The sequence below is a fragment of the Nannobrachium achirus genome, assembly GCF_963921795.1.
Source record: "Nannobrachium achirus genome assembly, chromosome: 6".
NCBI lineage: Eukaryota > Metazoa > Chordata > Actinopteri > Myctophiformes > Myctophidae > Nannobrachium > Nannobrachium achirus.
In genome coordinates, this window is record NC_137815.1 from 61,551,580 (window position 1) to 61,575,783 (window position 24,204).

Here is a 24,204-nt window from a genome sequence, read left to right on the forward strand (position 1 = left end):
TATTTTACCACTTGCCACAAGATAAAATAAATGTAATGGTCAGATTGCTGTGAAACTTGATGAGTACTCTCATGCTCCCTGGAAGATGAACCCCAAACTATTTGAGTGACCCCATGACCTCATGATATTTTGTCAAAATATCAACTTTTATCTAATTGTATCTCATAATCTAATTGTATGGATTTTGGTGATCCCATGGCTTTGCCCATTTTCCAGTTAGGTGTAAGGAGCAGTGCGGACTCTAGGGGCTGATAGCAGGGCGTTTAGACGACCCACTTGTCCTAGACTCTTCGCCCTCCTGGCCCCCAAACTGTGGAATAAACTCCCAGTTGCACTTAGAACGGCAGACTCACTCCCTATAGCTTCCGCCGTGGTCTGAAGACTCACCTCTTCAGACTCCACCTTGGCCCATAGCACTTACCGTAGCACTCGCCCTACCCTCAATGACCATACACGTCATTTTGATAGCATTTTTCTTTTTTTAATAAAGTTTTTTTATTGAATAGGTGCTTACCTACATTTCTTTCTTAGATTACTACTGTATATGCATTCCATATATTCATGTTGACGTATTGATGTAGTACCTTGCTTATTGTAAGTTGCTCTGGATTAAGAGCGTTTGCCTAAATTGTAAATTTAGTCTTGTTTTATTCATTGATGTTGCACACTGTTCAATGTTATGGTCATATTTTGGCAAGGGTGAGAAGAGCAATTTCCAAGTGGCTGTTTGAGTAAATTAACTTTCTACTACTTTAAGAAAGAGCTGGCAGGCTTCCAGTTCCAGTCCAGGTCTCAATAAATTAATTTTAGGGTGAACTTAAATGACACTGTTTCAATGCCAATTCCATCTGCTTCAAACAGGTTCTGGAAATTAAATTGACCCTTTTTTGCCATGGGATTGTAGCACTTTATTTAGCACATTCCTGTAATTCCTGTCATTCCTGTCATACTTGTGCAGCTACCAGTCAGGCAAAGGCCTACAGCAGGGGTCTTCAACAGGGGGTCCGCGACCCCTAGGGGGTCCGCGGAGGTACTGCAGGGGGTCCGCGAAATGATTGGTAAAAAAAAAAAAAGATTTCAAAAAATGTTTTTTTTTTTTTTTTTTTACATTTTTCACATTTATGTTAAAAATAAATCATGATTCTATCCATTTTGAATAGCTTGAATACATGATTACTATGCAATTGACAGATTGTTGATATTATTGACATTGGTTCTCAGTTAATAAGTAGTATGTTTAGAAATGGTAGTGGTACGGCCCACCCTACTCGCTGTAACTTGTACATGTTTAAAATAAAAAATATGTCGTAGCCCCGACCCCCCCACCCTACGAGGTGGTAGGGGGTCCCTGCTCTATATCGCCATCAGTTTGGGGGTCCCCGGCCTGAAAACGTTGAAGACCCCTGGCCTACAGTATGCTGCCACAAAGCCACCACAGAGAAACTCCCACAGAGAGAAAGAGTCCCACCACAACTATCAGAGCTCTGAACAAGGATCCAACTGTTTTTGAGCGGCGCTAACTGCTCCTACATCTGGCTTTGTGTGTACTGTACAGTATGTATGCCGTACACATACAGTACACACAAGACATATTGTACGTCCTTACGTTTGTCCCGCAGAGCTTGGCTTTGGCCAAGCTTTTCACAGGACGCTTAATGAAATTAACTCATAAAAGGCACCGCTTACTTCACACTGGATGTGTTTTTTATAATCATTCAGATAGCCGTTCACCAACACAGCAAACAACCTTTTTGCAACCTCTGCACTACAATTTCTGTTGATTGCATAGCTCAATATTGCTATACAGTAGTTTTCCACATAATATGTACTGCTATTTGAACTATTCTTTGGGCATCCAAGTTCTGTATACATTAGTGTTGAATACCTTTAAAAAATATTATTAAAAATATACATTTTAATTTGGATGTAGAAAATAAATATTTTCTATACTGTATATACAAATCAATTAACCCATTAATACCCGTTACATTTCCAGGTATACACAATAATAAACAATACAATACAAAGTTCATATTAATGTAGGCAAAATGTCAAACAATGGCTGAGAAAACTGTGAAAAGGAAGTGTGGCTTGACTGTGAAATTAAAACCGTTGAAGAGGTACTACAAGGAAACGATAAAAGATATTATTTGGCAGCCTTGGTTGTGGCATGTAAAAAAAAAAAAGGAAAAAAAAGTGAGTGGGTGTAATTGGCTTGTCCAGTAAATATATTTATACTATGGCATGTGTGTGTGTGTGTGTGTGTGTGTGTGTGTGTGTGTGTGTGTGTGTGCGTGTGCGTGTGCGTGTGTGCGTGTGTGCGTGGCCTGCACAACAGCGCCCCTCCTTTAACGTGTGTGTGTGGTCAGCAGAGGTATTGCCAGGCTACAGACATGTCCACCCACCGACCCACCCACATAGCCACGGACAAGCTGTTTATAGGGAGCCGGTTTCACCGCTCCAAAAAACTGAATGGTGCCCACTAGGCAAGTGTCACAGCCACTGGAGGAGGAGAGGAGACTGCAGTGCTCTCTCTACTGAAACAGAGCATGGCTGCCAGTATCCTGCAAACAGCTGTCAGTGGCACCACATCCACAGTGACAATGCCCAGATGTTTTGCAAATGTAATGGGCAATAATGGGGCAAATTCTTATCTGATGTTGAGCATAATACCACAAACTTTAAATGGAGGAACGTTGATATTGCAATGACATTTCTATTGGATTCCTTGTGACACTATAGCCAAGAAATATTCCTTGAAAACCTGCATAAACCACCTGCAGAGTATGTGGAGAGATATGCACCTTCTTATGTCACGACAACGTATCCTTTAATGATCTTTGCATAGATTTAGCATAATTGCCAGACCCATGAAATGGGTAGGCCTACATAAGCAAATGTCTGTCCGGGTTTTCTATATAAAGGGTATATATGATGATGATATGATGATGACATGCCTACAAAAGGCATGATGTCATAAATGATGATGACAGACAGGGGGTTGGCAGAACCGGGGTCTGGCACAACCAGGTTGACCTGGTCTAGTTTTTATGTGTACCTACCCGTCATACTTATGGCCCCAGCCAGGTATTCAAATGCTGAGACAGGTCAGGTGGCTGGCGAGAGATTAGAGAGAAGAGAGATTAGTGAAACTTTCTTCTTCTTGAAACAAAAGGGACAGCAGCTGTTCATGTTTCAGACTGAATGAATGTGGGTGTGGGTGAATGACAGAATACTTGGGTAAAATCAGGGTAGCAGTCAACAGGAATAGAGTCCATGTTGGAATTGCAAGAGTTTTGCTTACAGCACATTTGATGAATGTAAATCTATACCTGTCCAGCTGATCGAGGTACATGATACAGGTTTCCACAAGGTACTGTACTGGGTGTCCATTGTGCTGAAGCAGAATGTAATTAACTTGAGATTAACAAAAAAGCTGTTGGCCAGAAAGAAATCTGATCAATTACATTAAAAAAAGGGCATTACTCTCACTTGCTGACCCAAATACAGACAACAGTATCAGTCCCCTGGAAACGGAACGTTAGAGAAATGGATATGGGCATACAGCAGTGCACATCATTTCCATTGGATGATGCAAAGAGAGGATATTATCTTGTCAGTCTAACTGAGCTGTGCAAATCATATGCAAAACCTTTTGTGTAGCATCAGTGTAGTTGGCAGCAGAAAGACAATGACTCAAGTAAAAGAAAAGTCATGAGTCGTGAGGCAATCAGATATCTTTGAGATAATTCAGTAACTGAAGTCAAGTCAAGTGTGTATTTACATACCAAATTCCATATATTATCTGAAAAATTGCCATTCTTGGAATAAATTCCATATCACGAAATGTCTTACATTTCACAAATGTAATGGTGTATAGTAACACATTTCAGAAAGGTTGAAATTCAAGTTCCCTGGGAATCTGTGACAGCTGGAGGGTCTGGTACCTCTGGATGTTCCCCCCGGGTGGAGTGGAGGGCTAGGGTGCACCTCGGGCGAGTAGAGGCGAGCACAGGGGTGGTGCACCAAATTCTGGGCCCTGGGTACAAGGATTCACTGCGGGCCCCCGCACAATTATTTTGTGCTTTAACTATTGAAAAATAGCAGATATACAAGCTCACAGTGCGGCACCGAGTGCCGCGCTGCAAGCTTGTTGATCTGCTATTTTTGAAAAATCTTGAACATTTGTGCAAGTCTTTGAATATTTCAAATCCTTCTAAGGTTTTTTGAAAAACCTATTTTCTATGTCAGTGGCGCTCAAACCTTTTCATGTGAAGGACCCCCAAAATGATATGTATTTGGCCACGGACCCCCCATCTCAAAATATTCAGTTCCAGGGACCCCCCAGAAGCAAAATATGAGTTACAAATGTTCGCTTAAGAAATACCTATATTCAAAGACTTGCACACATTTTCACGACTTTCACGACAAAAATAGCAGATCTACAAGCTCGCAGCGCGCTGTGAGCTTGTATATCTGCTATTTTTCAATAGCTAAAGTATAAGATAATTCCACCTTGGACCTAGTAACTCAGTCCCCCCCCTTGTGGCGCCCCTGGGCGAACATGAGGGGAGGCTGTTGGTTTGGAGGTCAGTGAGGGGACCGGTGCAGGGGTGCAGTGGGGCTGGGGTGGCCCTCAAGTGTATGGAGGTAAGAGGGGGAGGCTGGAAGCCCAGGGAGTCCTGGGGCTTCTCTCTATATGGATTTGAAAAGCTCCAGACCTGCAGACTAAGCTGTACCACCACGCGTATGAAAAGGATGGGCTCCTCAGATACAGCAGAGAGACATGGCCCGTTGTGGGCCCGGAGGGTGTGAAGTACAGCTTCTAGGACTGTAGAGCTCTTCACAGGTCCAAAATGTCGGTCTCCGGTGGTGGTGGTTATAAGACCTTCAACTCCATGTGGTGCATAGATGTGTGTTAGACACAGGGTTGCCAACTCCCAGAAATGAAAATAAGGGACACCTATTCTGGCTTTTAACTTTTTTTTTAAAACCCCGAAATGCATTGAAAACTATGCATTTCGGCACAGTTTTAAACCCCGAAATGCATTGAAAACTAGAAGCAGTGCTCTTCCGAGCACAGGTCTCCACCAGGCCACACAAATCGGCCTGTTATAGCGCCACCATGAGGCTGATTTAAAAAATGTGGGGCAGAGGTTCTGAATTAGCATCCAGGGAGTGTGTGTGCTCAGTTTGGCAGCGATCGGGCCAACGGCGCCGGAGATTAGCTGGTAACAACCAGGCCACACAAATCGGCCTGTTATAGCGCCACCATGAGGCTGATTTGAAAAATGTGGGGCAGAGGTTCTAGATTGGCATCCAGGGAGTGTGTGTGCTCAGTTTGGCAGCGATCGGGCCAACGGCGACTGAGATTAGCTGCACACAAACTGCGAGGACACACGGACACACGGACGGACGGACGCACGGACGGACGGACGGACGGAGGGGAAAACATACTCTCCCTCAGCCTTCGGCTGGTGGAGACAACTATGCATTTCGGGCAGAGTTATACCTATAACACACAATACTAACACATCAGGTCTTACACCTGCATTACCGGTACCACAATTATTAGGCTGTTATTACGTATTCATACCATAATCACAAGGAAATGCAATGCTTCAACCATACACCAGACAGGTAATGTACAGTATGAATGTTTTGCAGTTTGAAATAGGCAATTCTTTCCAAAAATGTGGGAAAAGTTCATAATAAAGGTATGCTTCGGAAAATGTTAGAGGCTACATCTACCCTTCAACCTTTTTTTCTTCCAAACCTAGTTTATTTATTTATTATTATTTTCCCACTCTCAGTTCTTTTTTTTTTTTTTTTTTTTACAAACTTTTTATTTGATTTTCCAACATACAACATACAATACAATAAAAACATTTCCTATCCCCAGATCCCTACCCACCCATGCAAACACATTCCTCTCTCTGTCTTGATTCTTAAGTTATGGTTACATCATTTATTTATTTTTCTCTCTTTTTTTTTTTTTTTTTTTTTTCCTTTTTTCTCTCTCTTTTCCTTCATTTTCCATTAGACTTACTAAAAGTATTCCCACAGGGGAAGGACAGAACCATTTCAACAATAACAAAAAAAAAAGAAAAGAAAAGGAAACAATAATAATAACAACAACAACAACAACAATAATAACAATAACAAAAATAATATTAATTGAGAGGCGATCGATACTCGCATGTATTATGTGTATGTATTCTTTTTTGTTCCTTTTTGTTTTTATTTTTCAATTTCAATTCTTCATTTCTCTCCCCCATTTTTTTTAAGTATGTAATATCTTCCCCTCAATATTTCTTATGTTGTTAATGATTTTTCCCCATATCCTATCATATTTCATTGGTTTCCCTTTTATGTTATACATGATTTTTTCTGAGGTGGAGTATGACAATAATTCTCTCCACCATTGTTTAAGTGTAGGAGGTTGTTTATCTTTCCACTTGGTTAGTATACATTTTTTTGCTGCGGTCATAACTAAGAGTATCGACTTCCTCTCGTCTTTACACAGTTCCTTGAGCATCTCTACATCTCCCAGTACAGATATTCGGGGGTCTGGACGAATTTCTTTTTGTAGTATTTCTGATGTATATTTATAAATATTCTTCCAAAAGTTATTCAAGTGTGTGCATTTCCAAAACATGTGTATAAGGTCCCCACTCTCTGAGCGACATCTTGGGCATGTAGGTGGTGTATTGGGGCTAAATCGATGCATCCTCTGAGGGGTATAGTACACCCGGTGGAGTATCTTATATTGTATGAGTCTGTGTTTGGTGTTAACCAGGATTTTTTGTGAGTTCTCTGAGAGATCTTCCCATTCTTTCAAAGTGTACACATGTCCAATATAATTTTCCCATTTCCGTTTATGCTGTTCTGATTTATAGTTCATTTCACAGTTCATTGTGGTGTATAGTTTTGAAATTAGACCTTTTTGTGTTTTTGCACTCCATATAGTCTTTTCAATTGGGGTTTCTTGTATAATCGGAAACTTCGTATTTATATTAGTTTTCACCCAACTCCTTATTTGCAAAAATTTTAAAAAATGTGTTCCAGGTATCTGATACTGGTTTTTTATATAAGTGAAATCCGCAAATATATCCTTATCACAAAGATCTGCTAGTTCTGTGACTCCTTTCTCCTTCCAGCTGGCAATAATACCATATCTTATGTTATCTGGGACTAGAGGATTATTCCACAAGGGTGTGTGCTTAAATAAAGCAGGTCTTAGTCCCAGAAGTTTATGGCTTTCTTGCCAACACTCAAATGTATGGCAGATAATTGGATTTTTTGTGATCTTATACAAATTCTTTAATGAGCCCATGAATGGTATGGAGCTCAATGACAATGGCTTAACCATTTGTTGTTCAATAGTTACCCACACTGGATGTGTGTTGTCTCTTTGAAGCCAGGACCAGACGGCTCGTAGCTGTGATGCCAAATAGTATACTTTGAAATTGGGTACATTTAATCCTCCTTTTGAGGTTGGTGCTTGCAATGTTGATATCTTCACTCTTATTTTTTTCTCAGCCCATAAGAACCTTGAAATTATTCTATGTATTTCTTTGAACATTTTGGAGGGACATTTTAATGGAATTGATTGAAACAGATACATGAATTTCGGTAGCACATTCATTTTAATTATATTAACTCTTCCTATCAATGATATGGGTAAATTTTTCCATTTCTGTAGATCACCCTTAACCTCCAGCAGCGGGATGTAATTAGATTGGTATGCTTTATTCAAATCGTTTGTGACCGAGATACCTAAATATTTTAATTCTTTTGGTTGCCATTTGAATGAACTCTCAGTTCTATACAGTAGGCTACTTAGTAATGTCTCTTTAGTTTCTTTCTTGAGACATTCAACATCTGAGCCGGGTATTACTGTCACAACCATGCTTGGAAGTTTGTTGTGGTTTGAATGGAGGGATGGTGTACTGTGGGGGCAGCAGAACCTTAGCTATATGCACAGGCACAGGCCTATAGAAAGCGCTTCTCTCATTGTTCGTGTCATGAGTAGATCAATGAGCATTTTCAACACACCAGATACGGAACAAAGTGTGTCCCATATCAGCTCAATACGGGACGTTTCCAAATACGGGACGATTATCTTACAGGACTGTTGGCAACCCTAGTCAGACGGGGTCACCACTATTGTGACTTATCAATAATGATCAACCGGTTATAGTTCTTCAGTGGCCGATGCCAATATATATATTTTTTAATAAAATACAACATTGATAATGTGAAACAGTAACACACATAACTAAAAACAAGCAGAACGTCCTCCCACTTAAATCAATCCACAAAACAACATGGGAAATTGATGCAGCCTCAGAATGTATTGGCCACCCCACTTCAGACTTCAGTTTGTTTTTACAATTCTTTTGTTAACATCAACTGGAAAACATAAGTTGTCCTATTGACCATAAGCATAGGGAACTTAGATCTAAGGCTCAACCCGTTAGTGGCACTGTCTGGTACAGTGGGTAACTAGAAGCAGTGCTCTTCCGAGCACAGGTCTCCACCAGGCCGTGCATCCTGGTGGTGCTACTGTATAATAGGCCAATGTAAAAAAGGGTGGCATATGTTCTTCACCTTAGAGACCTTTCATGGCAATCGGACGCTGCATGCATGATTTGAAGCATTGTGTTCCAAAAAATGTATTTTGCTAAAGTCTACCTGCTGGTGGCGCTATAACAGGCCAATGTGAAAAGGGTAGCATTTGTTCCTTGACATAGTGGGAATATGTGTGGCAAATTTCACGGTAATTGCAAGCTGCGTTGATGATTTGAGGCATTTTGTTCAAAAACTGAGTAATCCTGCAAACTTTGGAAGCTAATATTAGCCAATCAGGATGGAATATGAAATATCAGACGGATCAGACTTGATCACATGACTATAGAGATACTGTGTACTGATTTGTGTTATTTTTGGAGAAAATCTGAAGGAGTAATATCCAAAAATGTGTTTTACATAAGTCGGCCCAAAGGTGGCGCTATAAAAGGCTGATGTGAAAAATGCAGGGCAAAGGTTTATCCTTGGCCTCTAGGGAGTGCGCTTACAAAGTTTGAAACTGATCGGTGGAGTTATAGGTAAAACCACAAATCGGCCTGTTATAGCGCCACCATGAGGCTGATTGAAGTGGCATTTCTTCCTCGACCTAGTGGGAACGTGTGTGCGCGATTTCATGATAATTGCACTTTGCGTTTGGAATTTGAGGCATTTTGTTCAAAACGGCTCAATCCTACAAACTTTGGAAGCCAATCTTAGCCAATCAGGATGGAATATGCAAAATCGGACACATCCGTGTCGATCACATGACTGTCGAGATAATGCCTACCGATTTGTAGGATTTTTGGACAAAATCTGTAAGAGTAGTGCACAGAAATGTGTTTTGCGGACATCGGCCACTAGGTGGCGCTAGAAAAGGCCCATTTGAAAAATTTAGGGCAGAGGTTCTAGAATGGCATCCAGGGAATGTGTGTGCTCACTTTGGCAGCGACCGGGCCAACGGCGACTGAGATTAGGTGCACACAAACTGCGAGGACACACGGACGGACGCACGCACGCACGCACGCACGGACGGACACACGGACGGACGAAGGGGAAAACATACTCTCCCCCATGCCTTCGGCTGGTGGAGACAATGAATTGCAAAGACATGATATTGAAAGGCATTGTGTTTGTGCTTGTGTTTGCTAGTAGTCAGGTATGGATGGTATTGGCTTTAGCCTTTGCTTTGCTTTCACAGTGAATCAGTCTTCTTCAGGTGCCTGAAGCCAGAACAACTGCAGTTCTAAGTTATTCAGGTTCGGCTCCATCTGCAGAAAGTGTACCATGAAGAAGACTAAAGTCCTAAGATCCGTGTAGAGTATTAATAGCCCACTTAAGCTATTTAAACCTGTTCCCAGGGAGCCTTAGCTCGACTGTATGTTTTAATCCTTGCTCCTTCCTCTCTGATCTCTGAGAGGCTAGCACCGTGAAATTGTAATTGCACTGACGGTGTGCTCGTATGTGTGTGTTAGCTAGTGAATGTGTATTTTTATACCCACTCCCACACCCTCTCTCTCTAAATATAAGTGTGTGTGTGTGTGTGTGTGTGTGTGTGTGTGTGTGTGTGTGTGTGTGTGTGTGTGTGTGTGTGTGTGTGTGTGTGTGTGTGTGTGTGTGTGTGTGTGTGTGTGTGCGTGCGTGAACAAGGCATAACAGTGGGTGTGGTTTACTGTGGTGCCTCTAAGAATCATACCATGATACCAGATTTACAAAAATATGTATATCAATCATTTTAAGCATAGAACCAAGCCATCCTGGATCCTGGTGAATCATGACCACAAAACCTTTGATTATGTGAGAAGAATACATTGAAAACCCTAAACAAATTGGGTATTTATTAAATGTAGTATAGGGTATATCATATAATTATTATTTATTTATTTTTCTTTTTTCTCAGTAGAATCAAAGGTTGTATGGTCATGATTCACCAGGAAGGCTTAAAATAATTGATATAAATATTTGTGTAAAGCTCTCTGGGAAGTATTGTGTGTGTGCATATACTGTACACGCACGCACACGCACGCACGCACACACACACACACACACACACACACACACACACACACACACACACACACACACACACACACACACACACACACACACATACACAATTTCCCCCAATGTTTTACACCTGTAAACCTGTGTTGTGACAATAGAGAGGACTCTGATTCTTGTTCTTGGAAAACACTGATTGTGCTATCAGTACTTCATCAGATGATGGATGGCACAATTATAAAGACAAAGTTACGGCCTCCTGTTTCTGTGTGTGTGTCTGCGTGTGTGAGTGTGTGCGCATGCACAAGTGTGCGCTGTGGGTTTATTGCTGTACAAGTAATTAGTGTCTTCCTGCTGAAAGGCAGAAGCGTAGCGGACCGAGCGGTATGCAGTCCATGCTCACACAGTGCCCTGGGAAAGGAGCTACCGCTATTTAAAGTATGCGACCTGTTGACACCAAAACCCTGATAATCACTACAGTGAACCGAACTGCTGGTGGTGCACTTGGCAGCGAACCGAGACCCCATTCTTTTGGCAGACCAGAGTTTGTTTGTTTGGTGTCCATCAGAGTTATATGATGAGCGTTCACACCTGCGCAAACGAACCGCACTTTCCCACAATACGCGCCAGGGTTCATTTTAACAGGGCGGCCGATAGGCTGCCTGAACTATCACTGCTGGGTTGCCTTCTTTGCTTTGCTTTATTGCAGGGTCTTCAACGTTTTTCAGGCCAAGGTGAAGCAGGGATCCCCCATTACATATTGCATAACATTGTGTCACAGATTAAACTTTTTCATAAATTTCATAGATAGCTCCATAGACTTTCTTTTTTTTTAAAGATATTTTTGGGGCATTTTCTGCCGTTATTGATAGGTGTACAGGCTGACAGGAAACGGGGAGAGAGATGGGGGGGGGGTGACACGCAGCAAAGGTCGTCAGGATCGGGACTCGAACCTGTGAGGCTGCAACGCTGTATTACAAGTTCTTTCAGGATTCTTATTAACGTGTATTTTCAGACATTTCACCACTTAAACTGTCAATACTTAGTAAACTTGACCTTTCACCTTGTACTTGGTCTGCTCTTTTTTTCCCTCTACACCAAACCTCTTTGCCAGAAATGGCCGATAGTCTGAGGTGTTGTGAGCTTGTAGATCTGCTATTTTTGGCTAAAGTTCTCCTCGGAATAGGGATGCTAGGGTTTAAGTGGTTAATGTAAAAAAGGTTCTATCACACAAAGGCAGACCCTCTGTAGTAACATCTGAGGACTATCTAGGGGTCCCGGACCCCCTGTTGAAGACCCCTGCTTTATTGGATTTGCCTTGTTACATTGAATGAATACCTGAAGATTATCTCATACGTTAATTGTAAGCATCCTCATCGTTACTATTACATACATTTATCATCATCATCATTCTATGCTCCCGTTAGATCAGGGGTGGGCAAATATTTTTTCCATGGGGCCACATGAGGGCCGGGCCAAAAGGCAGTGCTCCCCGCAAGATGTCCACCCCGCAAACTAAACACACGGCTTTACCTCCGACTTCAGTAAATAAATACTTAGCAGTCAAATTTTTGTTGAAAACCCGGCATTTGGCATTGACTTTTCTTTTTTAGCCACTTTAGCCATTTTGGATGGGTAAGGTAAGGCAGGTCGTCTTGACGTGTGACCAGTCTGACCACCTGCTTGTTATTGAGACAATGATCCAATGATCACACACGTGCTGATGTACGCATTGCGTTCATATGTACGTGATTAAAAAATTCAGCATTAGTCCATGCATGAGGTAAAATTAGAAAATGTGTATGCGTTAGATCATTAACCTTCCATCTTCTCCCCGCACCTCGACTCGCTCCAGTTTCCTAATACACAGACGCATTCCTGCTCTCCCACTGCCCTATTTTCTCCATTGATCCCTGGCCTCCTCTCCTCCTTTCTGCCTCTCTTACTCCAGTTCCTCCTTCCATCTCTCTCTCTCTCTCTCCCCCAGCACCTCCTGACAGCTAAGCCCTAGACGCCATGGAGTTGGCCCCGTTTTCACCAGGACACACCACCAGCTGCTTTTTATTACTCCTGTCGTAGCTTCATCAGGTCCCCCATAGGTAGCAGATAGCCACATTACACATGAAGACATGGGGGGTGGCTGTGGCATGTCGAAGTGTCCTTGGGCAAGACACTGAACCACGCGTTGCCTTCAATGGTGTTAGCTCGCCAGTTGCCACCATTGGTGTGTGAATGTGGGAAGTGAGGACGCTGGCGTTGACTGTTCGCCACTTCACTTCCCAATGTACTAATGAATGGACCATTGTAAAGCGCTTTGAGTTCGCAACTTGCTTTAGAAATGCAATCCATTATTAGTGGCCAAGGCCACGAAGTGGCAAAAGGCCACTCATTGATATTGGACTTCATCATTACTATTATTCTTCCGCCACTTTTTCTCTAGCGGCTAGACCGTGCAGTCGCTTTTTACGAAACTCGGCAGTATGGCAGAGGACTATGCCAAACGGCTAAAACGCGAAGCTCGCAACAATCGGCCAAAGGGTGGCGCTGTAGGAAGCCTTTGAAGAATGCCAACTTTGAACTGGTGTAGCTCATTCCCTGTTTCAGGTACAGCAATGAAACCTGTATACACTTATGCGTCTCCTCATGCCGAACAACCTTTACGCTCTGACTTTTGACCTCTGACCTTTACTTCTCCCACAATTTTGAATTATATGAAAAACAGTCAAAATCTATCTCCTCCTGGGATGTTCGCGTAACGTGCGCAAAACTTTTTTTTACATGAACTTTGGAGCAATACGGTCAGATCTGTCTCGGCAGATTTCTTTTAAAGCGAAACATTATTTTTTAATAATTCACTCAATATTGCAGTTTTATGCAAATTATTCTTCTGCCTCTAAATCATACATGCAAAGTGACACGTTCATGGCATTTGGCAAATATGTAGAGGGTTAGTCCAAATATCACTGAAAGCAATCTTACTCCAATTGGCCAAAGGGGGGCGCTATACGAAGCGTTTGAAAACTCAAACTTTAAAGGGTCATAAGTCATGCCTCGTTTCGTTTGAAGACATGCAACTTGCTTACACGCGTGCCTTGACTCAAGCGGAAGACATCTGTGTCTTTGTTAAGTAAGCTCCGCCCTTAGATTTTCCGCCATTTTGAGCAGTTTGTAAAACACTTAAACCCGCTTTTATTCCGGAACTTTCGCGTCACGTGCACGGAACTTTTTTTACATGAACTTTGGACCAATATCTAAAGATCTTTCAGATCGGATTTTTTTTAAATTGAAACATGCTTTTTTAATAATTCAATCAACATTGCAAGTTTTATGCAAATTATTCTTCTGCTTCTAAAACAAACATTTAAAGTAATATTTTCTCACTGTGCAGAGCTGTGCATAGCTCACCTGGTAAGGCCTTTGTCTATCATTCCAGAAGTCCCCTGTTCAAGCCTTACCTCATGCATTTAAAATACATTTTACAACATTTTGCCGTGAAAACCCTGGTACTGCAACTGAACATGGCAACCCGACCAAACATGGCAACCTTCTTAAGCAAGGGTATAAATAGTGGTTGAGTTGAGGCCACTTCCCCCCTCTCAGATTGTTTGGAAGCCGCATGGTGCTGGTGGTTGCTGCTACTCACTGCTACATTATGCAGCAGCTGCAGGTCTGTACACTGTTCATTATTCTAACAACTATTTCAATTTCTAACAGTTTCATTCATTATACTTACCCATACTATAATTTGGCTTTTAGATTTACCTCACCTGACCATACCTACCCGATCCACTCGATACACTAGCTGTGTGTGATGGAGGAACAATGTGACTTGGTAAGCTGACCATGTGCTCTGAAATGTTATGTTGGTTTTGGGATCTAAATGTTAAACGATTTCTTTTGGAATGTAATGCTTGTATGTTAGCTGCAACGTTGATTATTGAATTGATGTATTTTGAGTTTAATGCCAATGCCTAGTTGGGCAGATTAATGGAATTATTTTGTTTCAAGCCTGTAGTGCAGCAGATTATTTGAATTTGTTGTTTTTCTATTCATTTGGCCTTTTTCTTTGATCCGGGCCAGGTTTATTGCCTAGAACTGAATCTGAAAGATGGCGAGCCTGCAGAAAGACTGACACAATCCTGTCTGACCTATGGTTATGGGTAGGAAAAAGCAGCCGCAGTGACACTCATTCCTAGTTTGATTTGATTTTGAAGTAATGACTTTGAGTTTCTTTATAAAGTAATGATGTTTGAGTGCATTCATTTATTCATTTATTGTTTCAAACCATGCAGGGGAAGCTCAGCCTCACACCTGAAGCCCATCTGACAATCAGCTGACAATCAGTACCAGCTCCCAGATTGCTTCATTGAAGCCAAAGAAAGGCAGTGTAAGTGGGTTCATTATTCTGAACTGTGTGGAACGGGGCAGATTGAACACCTCTTCTCTACCTTGTGGCTCACTGTAATTATTCTGAAGCTCACTTCATTTCTCTCTCCCTCCCCCACCTAGGCTGGCTGGGTTCCAACACCCCCCAATTGGAATCCATAGTCTGCTCTGCCCACAGGACAGCAGCCCCATGTGAGCCCCTAAAGTTCCAAGTTTTGACCCCCAGCCGCCTTCCCCTCAACGTTTTTCAATAAAAACAATTTAAGTTTAGTTAAGTCTGACTCTGCTAGCCACTTACAGAAAATAATGCTGCTATAATATTTTGCAATTGCAAATCCTTTGTGTAAATAAACTGAAATTCATACTATTGCATGACTATTTCTTTATCATGTTTCACAAGCATCTGGGTCTACAATGCCAGTGGTGTAAAAGTAACTGAGTACATTTACTCAAATACTATCCTTAGTATAATTTTGAGGTATTTTATACTTCACTTGTATAGTCTTACTTCTAGGCTACTCCAGTAAATGCTCGTGCGTTGCATTGCATTGTGAGCTTGTAGATCTGCTATTTTCAAAAAATGTCAAGTTGATGCCAATACCTTTGTACTTTTATTCAGTATTTATCTCTATATATTCATGTTATTCCTGGCACCGCCCCTGTTATCCTGTTCATATCCTGAAAGAGGCGGAGGCTGAAAAAGCTGTCCTGAAAAACATCATTTGATTTCCTGTTGTCCTTGCATTAAAGTGTCAGTAGTTGGCGTTCTGGGCTCTGAATGTACCTGGGTTGCCATGTCTGCTTATAATAAGCAATTTGTGTCTCGCTAAGATTTTTATTTATCCAGCCCCCACCATGCAGTTTTGTACAGTGAAACCCAAAATTCAAAAATGGCAAAAATAAACTTAGCCAACAATCTAAAAATAGAGAACTCGGGAACGGGAACAAAAGGCAAAACTCAAGAAAAAGGCAAAAATAACAAACACTGCACTAGGCTATGGGGCCCTTGCAACTCTCACTGAGCATAACAGAGTTGCCCTGGTTTGCAGCCTCCCTTTAAAGGAGTGGATCCTACCACTAACCTGGAAACCAATTACCTTGAAATGGCTGATATAGCAGCTTACAGTCTCTCTCTCTGAATACATTACCCTTTCAATAAATGTGAAAGTGTTTTACACTACATATTCAGGCTTGGAATTCATGTACAGAGCTGTTAGAAAAACTTTGCTCAATGTCTTTGTCTAACACCCCCCTCCTCCACAGTATTGGCAACCTCCACCCCTATTTAAGTGGAGTGGTACAGCCCTGTTCTGTTTGACTTGCACTGTCACGACCTGGCCCGTAGGCAATGACTAATTGAGGAGGACACATGGTAGGGGTATAAATAATAATAATTTATTAACTAAAAGGGTTAACTCATATTTACAAGAGTATGAGGTGTGTAAGTCAGTAATCAGTAGTGTCAGCAATGCATGTATGTGTGGTAAGTATGATGTGGGGTGTTGTAAAGAGTGTAAACTCAAAGGAACTGAACAAACAAAGGGTGCTGTCGTCTGGGGAGGGAGAGAGAGACTGGCTTTCCACTCAGTCTTTTATGGGGAGCCAGGGAGCACTGGCCAGGTGCTCCCAATGCACCTAATCATCAGGCTCCATTGGCCGACACCCATAGGCTCTGTGGAAGAAGCACACATACAGGGATCCACCATACATAGGGCTACACGTGTGTGTGTGCGTGCGTGTGTGCAATGTCTTTAAGCAGATTGCATATGTCTATAGGGCACGGGCTGCCCCGTGACAAAGTGGTTCCCAAATCCTACAGTCTTTTGCATACATGTTGTGTAGAGGCCAATTTGTGCTTGTTGTGATGGTCTATATACAACGTGTACTATAGCCAACTATATAATAATAGACACAGGTACAAGATATAACTTTCAGCTTAACGCGGGAGCTTGTTTTATTCACTCTCTCTGTAGGAGTACCGGCGATCAACTGACATCCGGTCTAGTGCTTGTCACAATAAGGTGTCTCATAACGTGTATCTCCAACTTCACAATAAGAGCTTATGTTGTGATCAGTATCAAACATTACAGTGCTTTTACCTATAACCACCGATTAGTGTAAAACTTTGTATGCACACTTCCCAGAGGCCAAGGAAAAACCTGTGCCCTGCATTTTTCACATCTGCCATTTATAGCGCAACCAGAAGGCAGACTTACAGTATGTAAAACACATTCTTCGATATTACTCCTTCAAATTTTATCCGAAAATCACACAAATCAGTACACAGTATCTCTACAGTGATGTGATCATGACGGATTTGTCCGATATCATATTCTATCTAATTGGCTAAAATTGAATTCCAAGGTTTGCAGGATTGCTCCTTTTTGAACAAATTGTCTCAAACGCAGCCTGCTATGTGTGTGAGATTTTGCACACACATTCCCACTAGGCCAAGGAACAGATGCCACCCTTCTCACATGTCACCAGTAGGCCAAAAAAAACACCTGACCTGTTCGGAAGAACACTGCTTCTAGTTTCTCTTTGATGTCTTCTTTGCTTTCCCTTGATGCTTTTGCCTTGGCCACTTTATCGCTGCTTGCAGCTATATTTATTATTATTATTATGGGTATGGTCAAGATGTACAGTACACTAGTGTTCCCAATCCAGATTATACACAGTGGGAACAGATTCTAATCAGAATGCTACTTGGTAGTTACAAGGTAAACATTGGTTGGTTACATAATCGTCCAAAACGATAAATATTTATAAATGTTTGTTGGTGTTTGTCAGACATGGGCCTAAACTGAATGATGTAATTCCCTCTGTGTGTCTTTCTCCCTCCTCTCTCTCTCTCTGTGATGATGACTCAGAGAGAGAGGGTGCTAGCCTATGTCAGTACTAGCCACATAGCGCCTACTGATGTACTAGACGTAGGCGCTACGTGGAAGAGACAGACAGCGATCTTTATACTACTTCAAGTTCACCACAACAATGTTGTGTTGAGTAACTTGTGTTGAGAAAAATATCCTTTTTACATGCAAGGATTATGATGTTTGACATGTTTGGATTTCAGTTTGGAGCCAGCTTGTGCCAAAAGGACAGGAGCTCTGTAATTGGCTAGTAGTAGATCCCATGTGACAGATTGATTGATTGATTGATTGATTGATTGATTGATTGATTGATTGAAGAGTTTATTAGCAGTTTGCAATAGCAAAAAAGTGCAGTTTCATGACAGCACAAATCACTGGTACAAGGTCAACTAAAAGGAGATCCTAGTAAGCTTTACGGCTTATTTACACAGGAACCACTTTATGTATCTCATATAACCTTGAAAGACAGATGGATAGAACATAATACTTTACATAGGATAATATCAATTACAAAAGCAGAAAAATAGGGAGAAAAGGGGGGGGGGGGTGGAAACATGGGGGCTTAGTCTATTTACAAGTCTCGAGTAGCAGCCGCCTGAAGGTGACTTTTCATTCCAATTTTGAAGGAGGCTAGGGATTTGCACTCCTTTAAGGCTTGCGGAAGGGCGTTCCACATGTTAGTGGTATAGCTGGAGAATGAAATAGAGCCTTTTATAGTGTTAAATATAGGTTGAACATGATTAGTGGAGCTGCCTCTGGTGTTGTGATCGTGGACATCCTTGACCTTTAGGAATTAGTTTGTCAGGTACATGGCCATGGGTATCTTGGAGGTGTAATGTATCTTGTACACCAGGCCCATTGCAAGATGCTGTACTCTGTCAGCTACTTTGAGCCACCCCACGCTTTCGTGGTGATTAATGGTAAGGAGGAGGAGGAAGACCAAGCACGACCCTAATCAATTTGTTCTGGGCTGTTTGGAGCTTTAACTTTAAGGCAACTGGGGCATCGCGATAACAAACGAGGATTCAGTACAGATGCAGATGGACAGAGTGTGCCCGATTGGCTAATAACACTCTTGCCTTGCTGACATGTATCCCATAGCCTGAGGGTCTGTGTGTTTGAGATAAGATATTCACAAATATAACATAGTTGTCAGGAGAGATGAAAAATTATGTATTTGGGCTAGACTCCCGGTGTATTTTATGTCTCTAGCCCAAATACAATAAAGGCCCTTTACTTAAAATTCACCTTGAGTGACTGGACCTGGATTTCTTTTTGTTTTTAAATATTGGGTCTTTGCAGCTAACCTTTCTGTCTCCTTTTTTCTCCCCCCCCCCCCCCCCCCTTCCAGACTGCCTTTTCAAGTTGTGTCCCATGAACAGATACTCTGCACAGAAACAGTTCTGGAAAGCAGCCAAGCCAGGAGGAAACAGTACCACAGACGCAGTGCTCCTCAACAAACTCCATGTGAGTGTGTGTTGTATAACACCTTATAAAATGGAAAGGTAGAGAGATTATTGTGTAATTCATGCTATAGTTTCTCTACCTTTTAATTTTTATAATGCACTACTGATAAATCTCTATATCTATTAGTAGCCTATAATTTACTGTATAGGAGATCTGTTTACATATAAGCTCCAACTTGAGCGCCAAATTAATATAATCTTTTTGAGTGTTGCTCCTGGAAGGAGCTAAGCTCCAACATCTGGCTTTGTCTGGGACGAGAAGCGTGGCCTACATCTGGCCTACATCTTTGCACAAAGCGGCCAAAGTTTTTAACTCATAATGGCATTGCTCTCTTAATTCTTTTGTTTTGCACCATGGAGTCAGATTTCATAATAGGGGTATGCACGACTGCACGTGACATCATCATTTTTATCATTTTTAGTTATGCGGGAACGCCTACTGAGTGGCAAAAAACTACTTTCTGGCCTTGACAGCCCACACATCCAAACAGAAAATTGTGTTAAACATTGTGTTAAACAACGTTAAACTCACTTTGCCACTCACTTTGCCACTCGATTTGCCACTCGATATGCCATTCACTTTATGCATGTGCATACCCTCTATACTGGCATCTTTACTATGGTTGGGGACACACTCCATAGAATGCTATTGAAATGACCAGGGCAGGACAAAAGCGGGGGACTCTGCTAGTTAGCATAGCATTTAATCTGTTTGTCTGTGGCAAATCAAATGCAAGTAAAACACCAGGTCCAACAACTCCACTGATCTGATTTCCCAAGGGCAACAAAGGCTGCTAGCCTGCTAGCCTGCTACATAATGTTAATAGCATGGTTTGTGGTGCAAGAAAATCTGAGGAAAAGTACAGTGCAATACTTTCTCGCCGCTGGGGTTTGGCTGGGTTCCCGGGTTTCAACTGTAAATGCTGTCGGTGCGAGTATGACGGGTCACTGTATTCTAACGCCTCCATCTCCATGTTCTCAGCATGCTGCCGATTTGGAGAAGAAGCAAAATGAGTCTGAGAACCGTAAGCTGCTGGGATCGGTCATCCAGTATGGAAATGTCATTCAGGTACGACAAGGAATAGCCTACATCGTCACTGTCGGGCAGAAACCTTGTATCTCCAAGTTTCAAATTTGTAATTTTTTTTCGCAAAGTAAAGCCCTGCTTCATCATACAAGGCAGTCTCACAAAAGTAGTGAAAACAGCAGATCTACAAGCACACAACGCCTCGCGGTGAGAGGCGTTGTGTGCTTGTAGATCGGCTGTGTTCACTAGTTTAGTTCATTTTTTAAATGATAAATACAAAACTAACGTGTTTGGAGATACAAGGTTTCCACCCGACAACGTCGACATGATAAGGTACTTTAACTACTAGGTCAGCAGAGTGGAGGTCATTATATTATACATGGACGTGGTTCAATATGACCCTGTCACATCACCATGCTTTATGACGTTTGGCACGAGTCTCTTCTATCAGTGGGAGACTTTAAATAATGCTTCTAACAGCTTCTACAATGCAGTCACTGACAAGGTGAGCGTTATCATTCTCCGCTCATTTGACCAGTAACGGTTTGCACACAGACATGTGATTAATTGGCCACTATGTAATATATCCTTACCAAGAATGTGTGGTGTATACAATATACCAAACTTTATGCACATGTACAGCCGAGGATGCTTTTTACATTCTCTTTGCTCTTTTGCCTTTTGCACTCTTTCTTTCCTAAGCCATTATTACTTATATTTTTTTATCTTAGATGTGTTGTGTTTTTTTTTTTTTTTTTTTTGGCTGTTTTTTAATATACTGTACATATATACCACTGCATTGTCTGAAGGAAGCCGAACAAAAATAAGTTTTACTCTTATGCACCTGTACAAAAGATGTAACAACTAGAAGCAGTGCTCTTCCGAGCACAGGTCTCCACCAGGCCACACAAATCAGCCTGTTATAGCGCCACCATGAGGCTGATTTAAAAAATGTGGGGCAGAGGTTCTGAATTAGCATCCAGGGAGTGTGTGTGCTCAGTTTGGCAGCGATCGGGCCAACGGCGCCGGAGATTAGCTGGTAACAACCAGGCCACACAAATCGGCCTGTTATAGCGCCACCATGAGGCTGATTTGAAAAATGTGGGGCAGAGGTTCTAGATTGGCATCCAGGGAGTGTGTGTGCTCAGTTTGGCAGCGATCGGGCCAACGGTGACTGAGATTAGCTGCTCACAAACTGCGAGGACGCACGCACGGACGGACGGACGGACGGACGGACGGACGCACGGACGGACGGACGGACGGACGGACGGACGGACGGACGGACGGAGGGGAAAACATACTCTCCCTCAGCCTTCGGCTGGTGGAGACAATAAAGTACAACCTTGAACCTTGAAAGAATGGTCATACAGGCCTGCTGTACAATGTTAATGTTGGAGCAACCACATAGAGGACAATGATAATTGGTAAAATAATAGTGTATGACTATGAAATGACACATGGAATTATTTAGCAGCCAAAACATGTTAATGAGAAGGTGTTTTCAAACTGTTGACCAGTACTGTGTATACAGTATTATGGTTGGGCAATTGTTTCTATTTTCAGATAATCAAATCTGAAATTGTCAATGCCCAATCCGATCGCCTGCTTGTGGGTGCTGCAGAAACATCTGTCTATAAATAAAGTATGTTGTTATTGTATCAGAGAACATGAGTCGTAATGCTCCATCTCCACAAGGGTCAAAACCAAATCTCAAGGCACACCCACTACGTACAATACATCGTACATAGTGGGTTGACATGTAGAACACTTATACAAGCTACAAAGAATGAAAAGAGTATGAGCCCTACAGTACATACAGTATGCAGAGATGGTGACACATTAGAAAGCCATCCATAGATTCAGCTGTCACTGCCTAGCAGTATATTCATTGTTTTATCTCATATATGCAGCGCATATCATATTAACTTGGTTTAAAAAAAATCATAATACGTGTAGTTGGTTCGAGTAATTGAATATGGAGCGTCATCTCACACATGTAGAACTAATCTGGCTGTTGTGCAAATGAAGAGTTGAGACATCAGCACTGTGGTGGGTGCGACATAGATCAGTGGTGAGAACCCCCATGGGGGTCCCCAAATTATTTTGTGGGGTCCCCAGATGATTAACTTAATGTGCAATGTTGTTTTCTCACTCAACAGTAAACAAACCATCATAAAGTTTAAGTGTATAGAGGGTATTTACTCTCTACACTTTACTAAAGTGACAATAAGGAAGTTTTTATTAAAATTAATCATTGCGGTAAACAAACACTCTAGCACCAATCAAGATAAACCAGTTCCCGTGGTTGTCCTAGGATATCTGCACCATCATTCCATCAATTCCTGGCACTGCTTTGTTGCACCTACTGCACATCACATTGATACATCCTTAATGTTTTATTTTAAAAATAGCAGATCTACATTGTGAGCATGTACTGTAGATAGGGTATTTTCACAATATAGAAACATGTTATACAAAATGTAATGCCTCAACTCTTAGTGCTCGTCAGGGTGGTGGTGGTGGTGGTGGTGGGGGTCCCCAGTTAAAAGATGATTATTTTGGGGGGTCGCGGCCTGAAAAGTTTGAGAACCACTGCCATAGATAGAGGTGACCTACCAGCACAGTGTGGGTGCTCCATTGAAGTGACCCATCAGCAAAGAGCACACTCTGGTTGCCCACTGGGAGAATTTATTAATGGATGTTTGTGTTTTCACCACCCTGCTGACGCTGCTATGCTGTCAGCTGACATGACAACTTCTACTGTTGTCGGCAAAGGTCTGCTCCAACCATCCATTCTTAGAGCTGGGTCCAAATGAGAGCCAGTGCGACTCTGTGTGAGATGGTTAAAACCCTAATGAAACCAGCTGACCTGGTGAAACGTTGTTGCTGGTAAACTGTGTGCATCCATCTCTCGTTTTTGTTTATTTGTTATCAATTGTTTTTATTCATTACATCACAAAAACAATACAATTACAGTATGCCAGCAACAGCATAACATGTATACTGTACACGGATGCATCATGAATAAAAACGAAACAAAAACAAGATGCATAATACAACACACACACAACATAAACCTAACACAACAAAAGATCAATGAATACAATAACCAAACATTGTATAAGTACCAAACATTGAAGGGAGAAGAGCTTATTTTAAAAATGTGATATATTTTAAACAATTGAAACTTTTTTATTAATGTGAGACAATCTGGGGTCACATGATATTTTAAGTGGTGCATAGTCCCTTGAGGCCTGCGTTATTTAAAAGGTGTGTTTATTTCTTTCTCTGAACAGCTATTGCACTTAAAAAGCAACAAGTACCTGACAGTGAACAAACGTCTGCCTGCGCTGCTGGAGAAGAACGCCATGAGGGTGACTTTGGACTCGGCGGGCAACGAGGGCTCTTGGTTCTACATTCAGCCCTTCTACAAGCTGCGCTCCCTGGGAGACAGTGTGAGTAGACCATGGTTTCCCAGAGTGGGTCCAGGGGTGCCTCAGAAGGGCACGTCCTGATAAGCCAAACGCCGATAAGGCAAACGCCGATAAAGCAAACTCCTTTTTTTTTTTTTAACTCCTTTTGTTATGGTGAAATGTGAGCTCACCTGCATCGCGTTTCATTCCATTCATGCGTTTATCGTGCGCTTGCCCAGGCCTTACGGCCTGGGCATAAATATAACGATTGCATTCACCCCGGCTTCGTAACTCGCGCGGCCGGCCCTGGCCCGCTCTTCGCGGGCACTCGCGTCTGCGGTGCTCGGGCGCGAAGAGCAGGACCAAGGTCCGCTGGCCTTCGCGCCGCTTGCAATGTCGTGGCCAATAACTGTGACATATAACCATTGTATTGCTCAAAATGCTTTGTTCATTTCACCATAACAAAAGGAGGC

The 24,204-nt window shown here is 42.0% G+C and overlaps 1 protein-coding gene across 1 annotated transcript in view; it reads left to right on the forward strand.

Annotated features, from left to right (window-relative positions):
* The window catches only part of itpr1b (inositol 1,4,5-trisphosphate receptor, type 1b), a gene marked incomplete at its 5' end in the record, with an annotated part of 169,701 nt that overhangs the window by 13,818 nt on the left and 131,679 nt on the right, over nucleotides 1-24,204 (forward strand). The window contains 3 exons of the mRNA XM_080728342.1: nucleotides 19,177-19,292; nucleotides 20,274-20,360; nucleotides 23,615-23,773. Coding sequence (XP_080584468.1) covers nucleotides 19,177-19,292; nucleotides 20,274-20,360; nucleotides 23,615-23,773 — 362 coding nt within the window. The remainder of the gene's footprint in view (nucleotides 1-19,176; nucleotides 19,293-20,273; nucleotides 20,361-23,614; nucleotides 23,774-24,204) is intronic.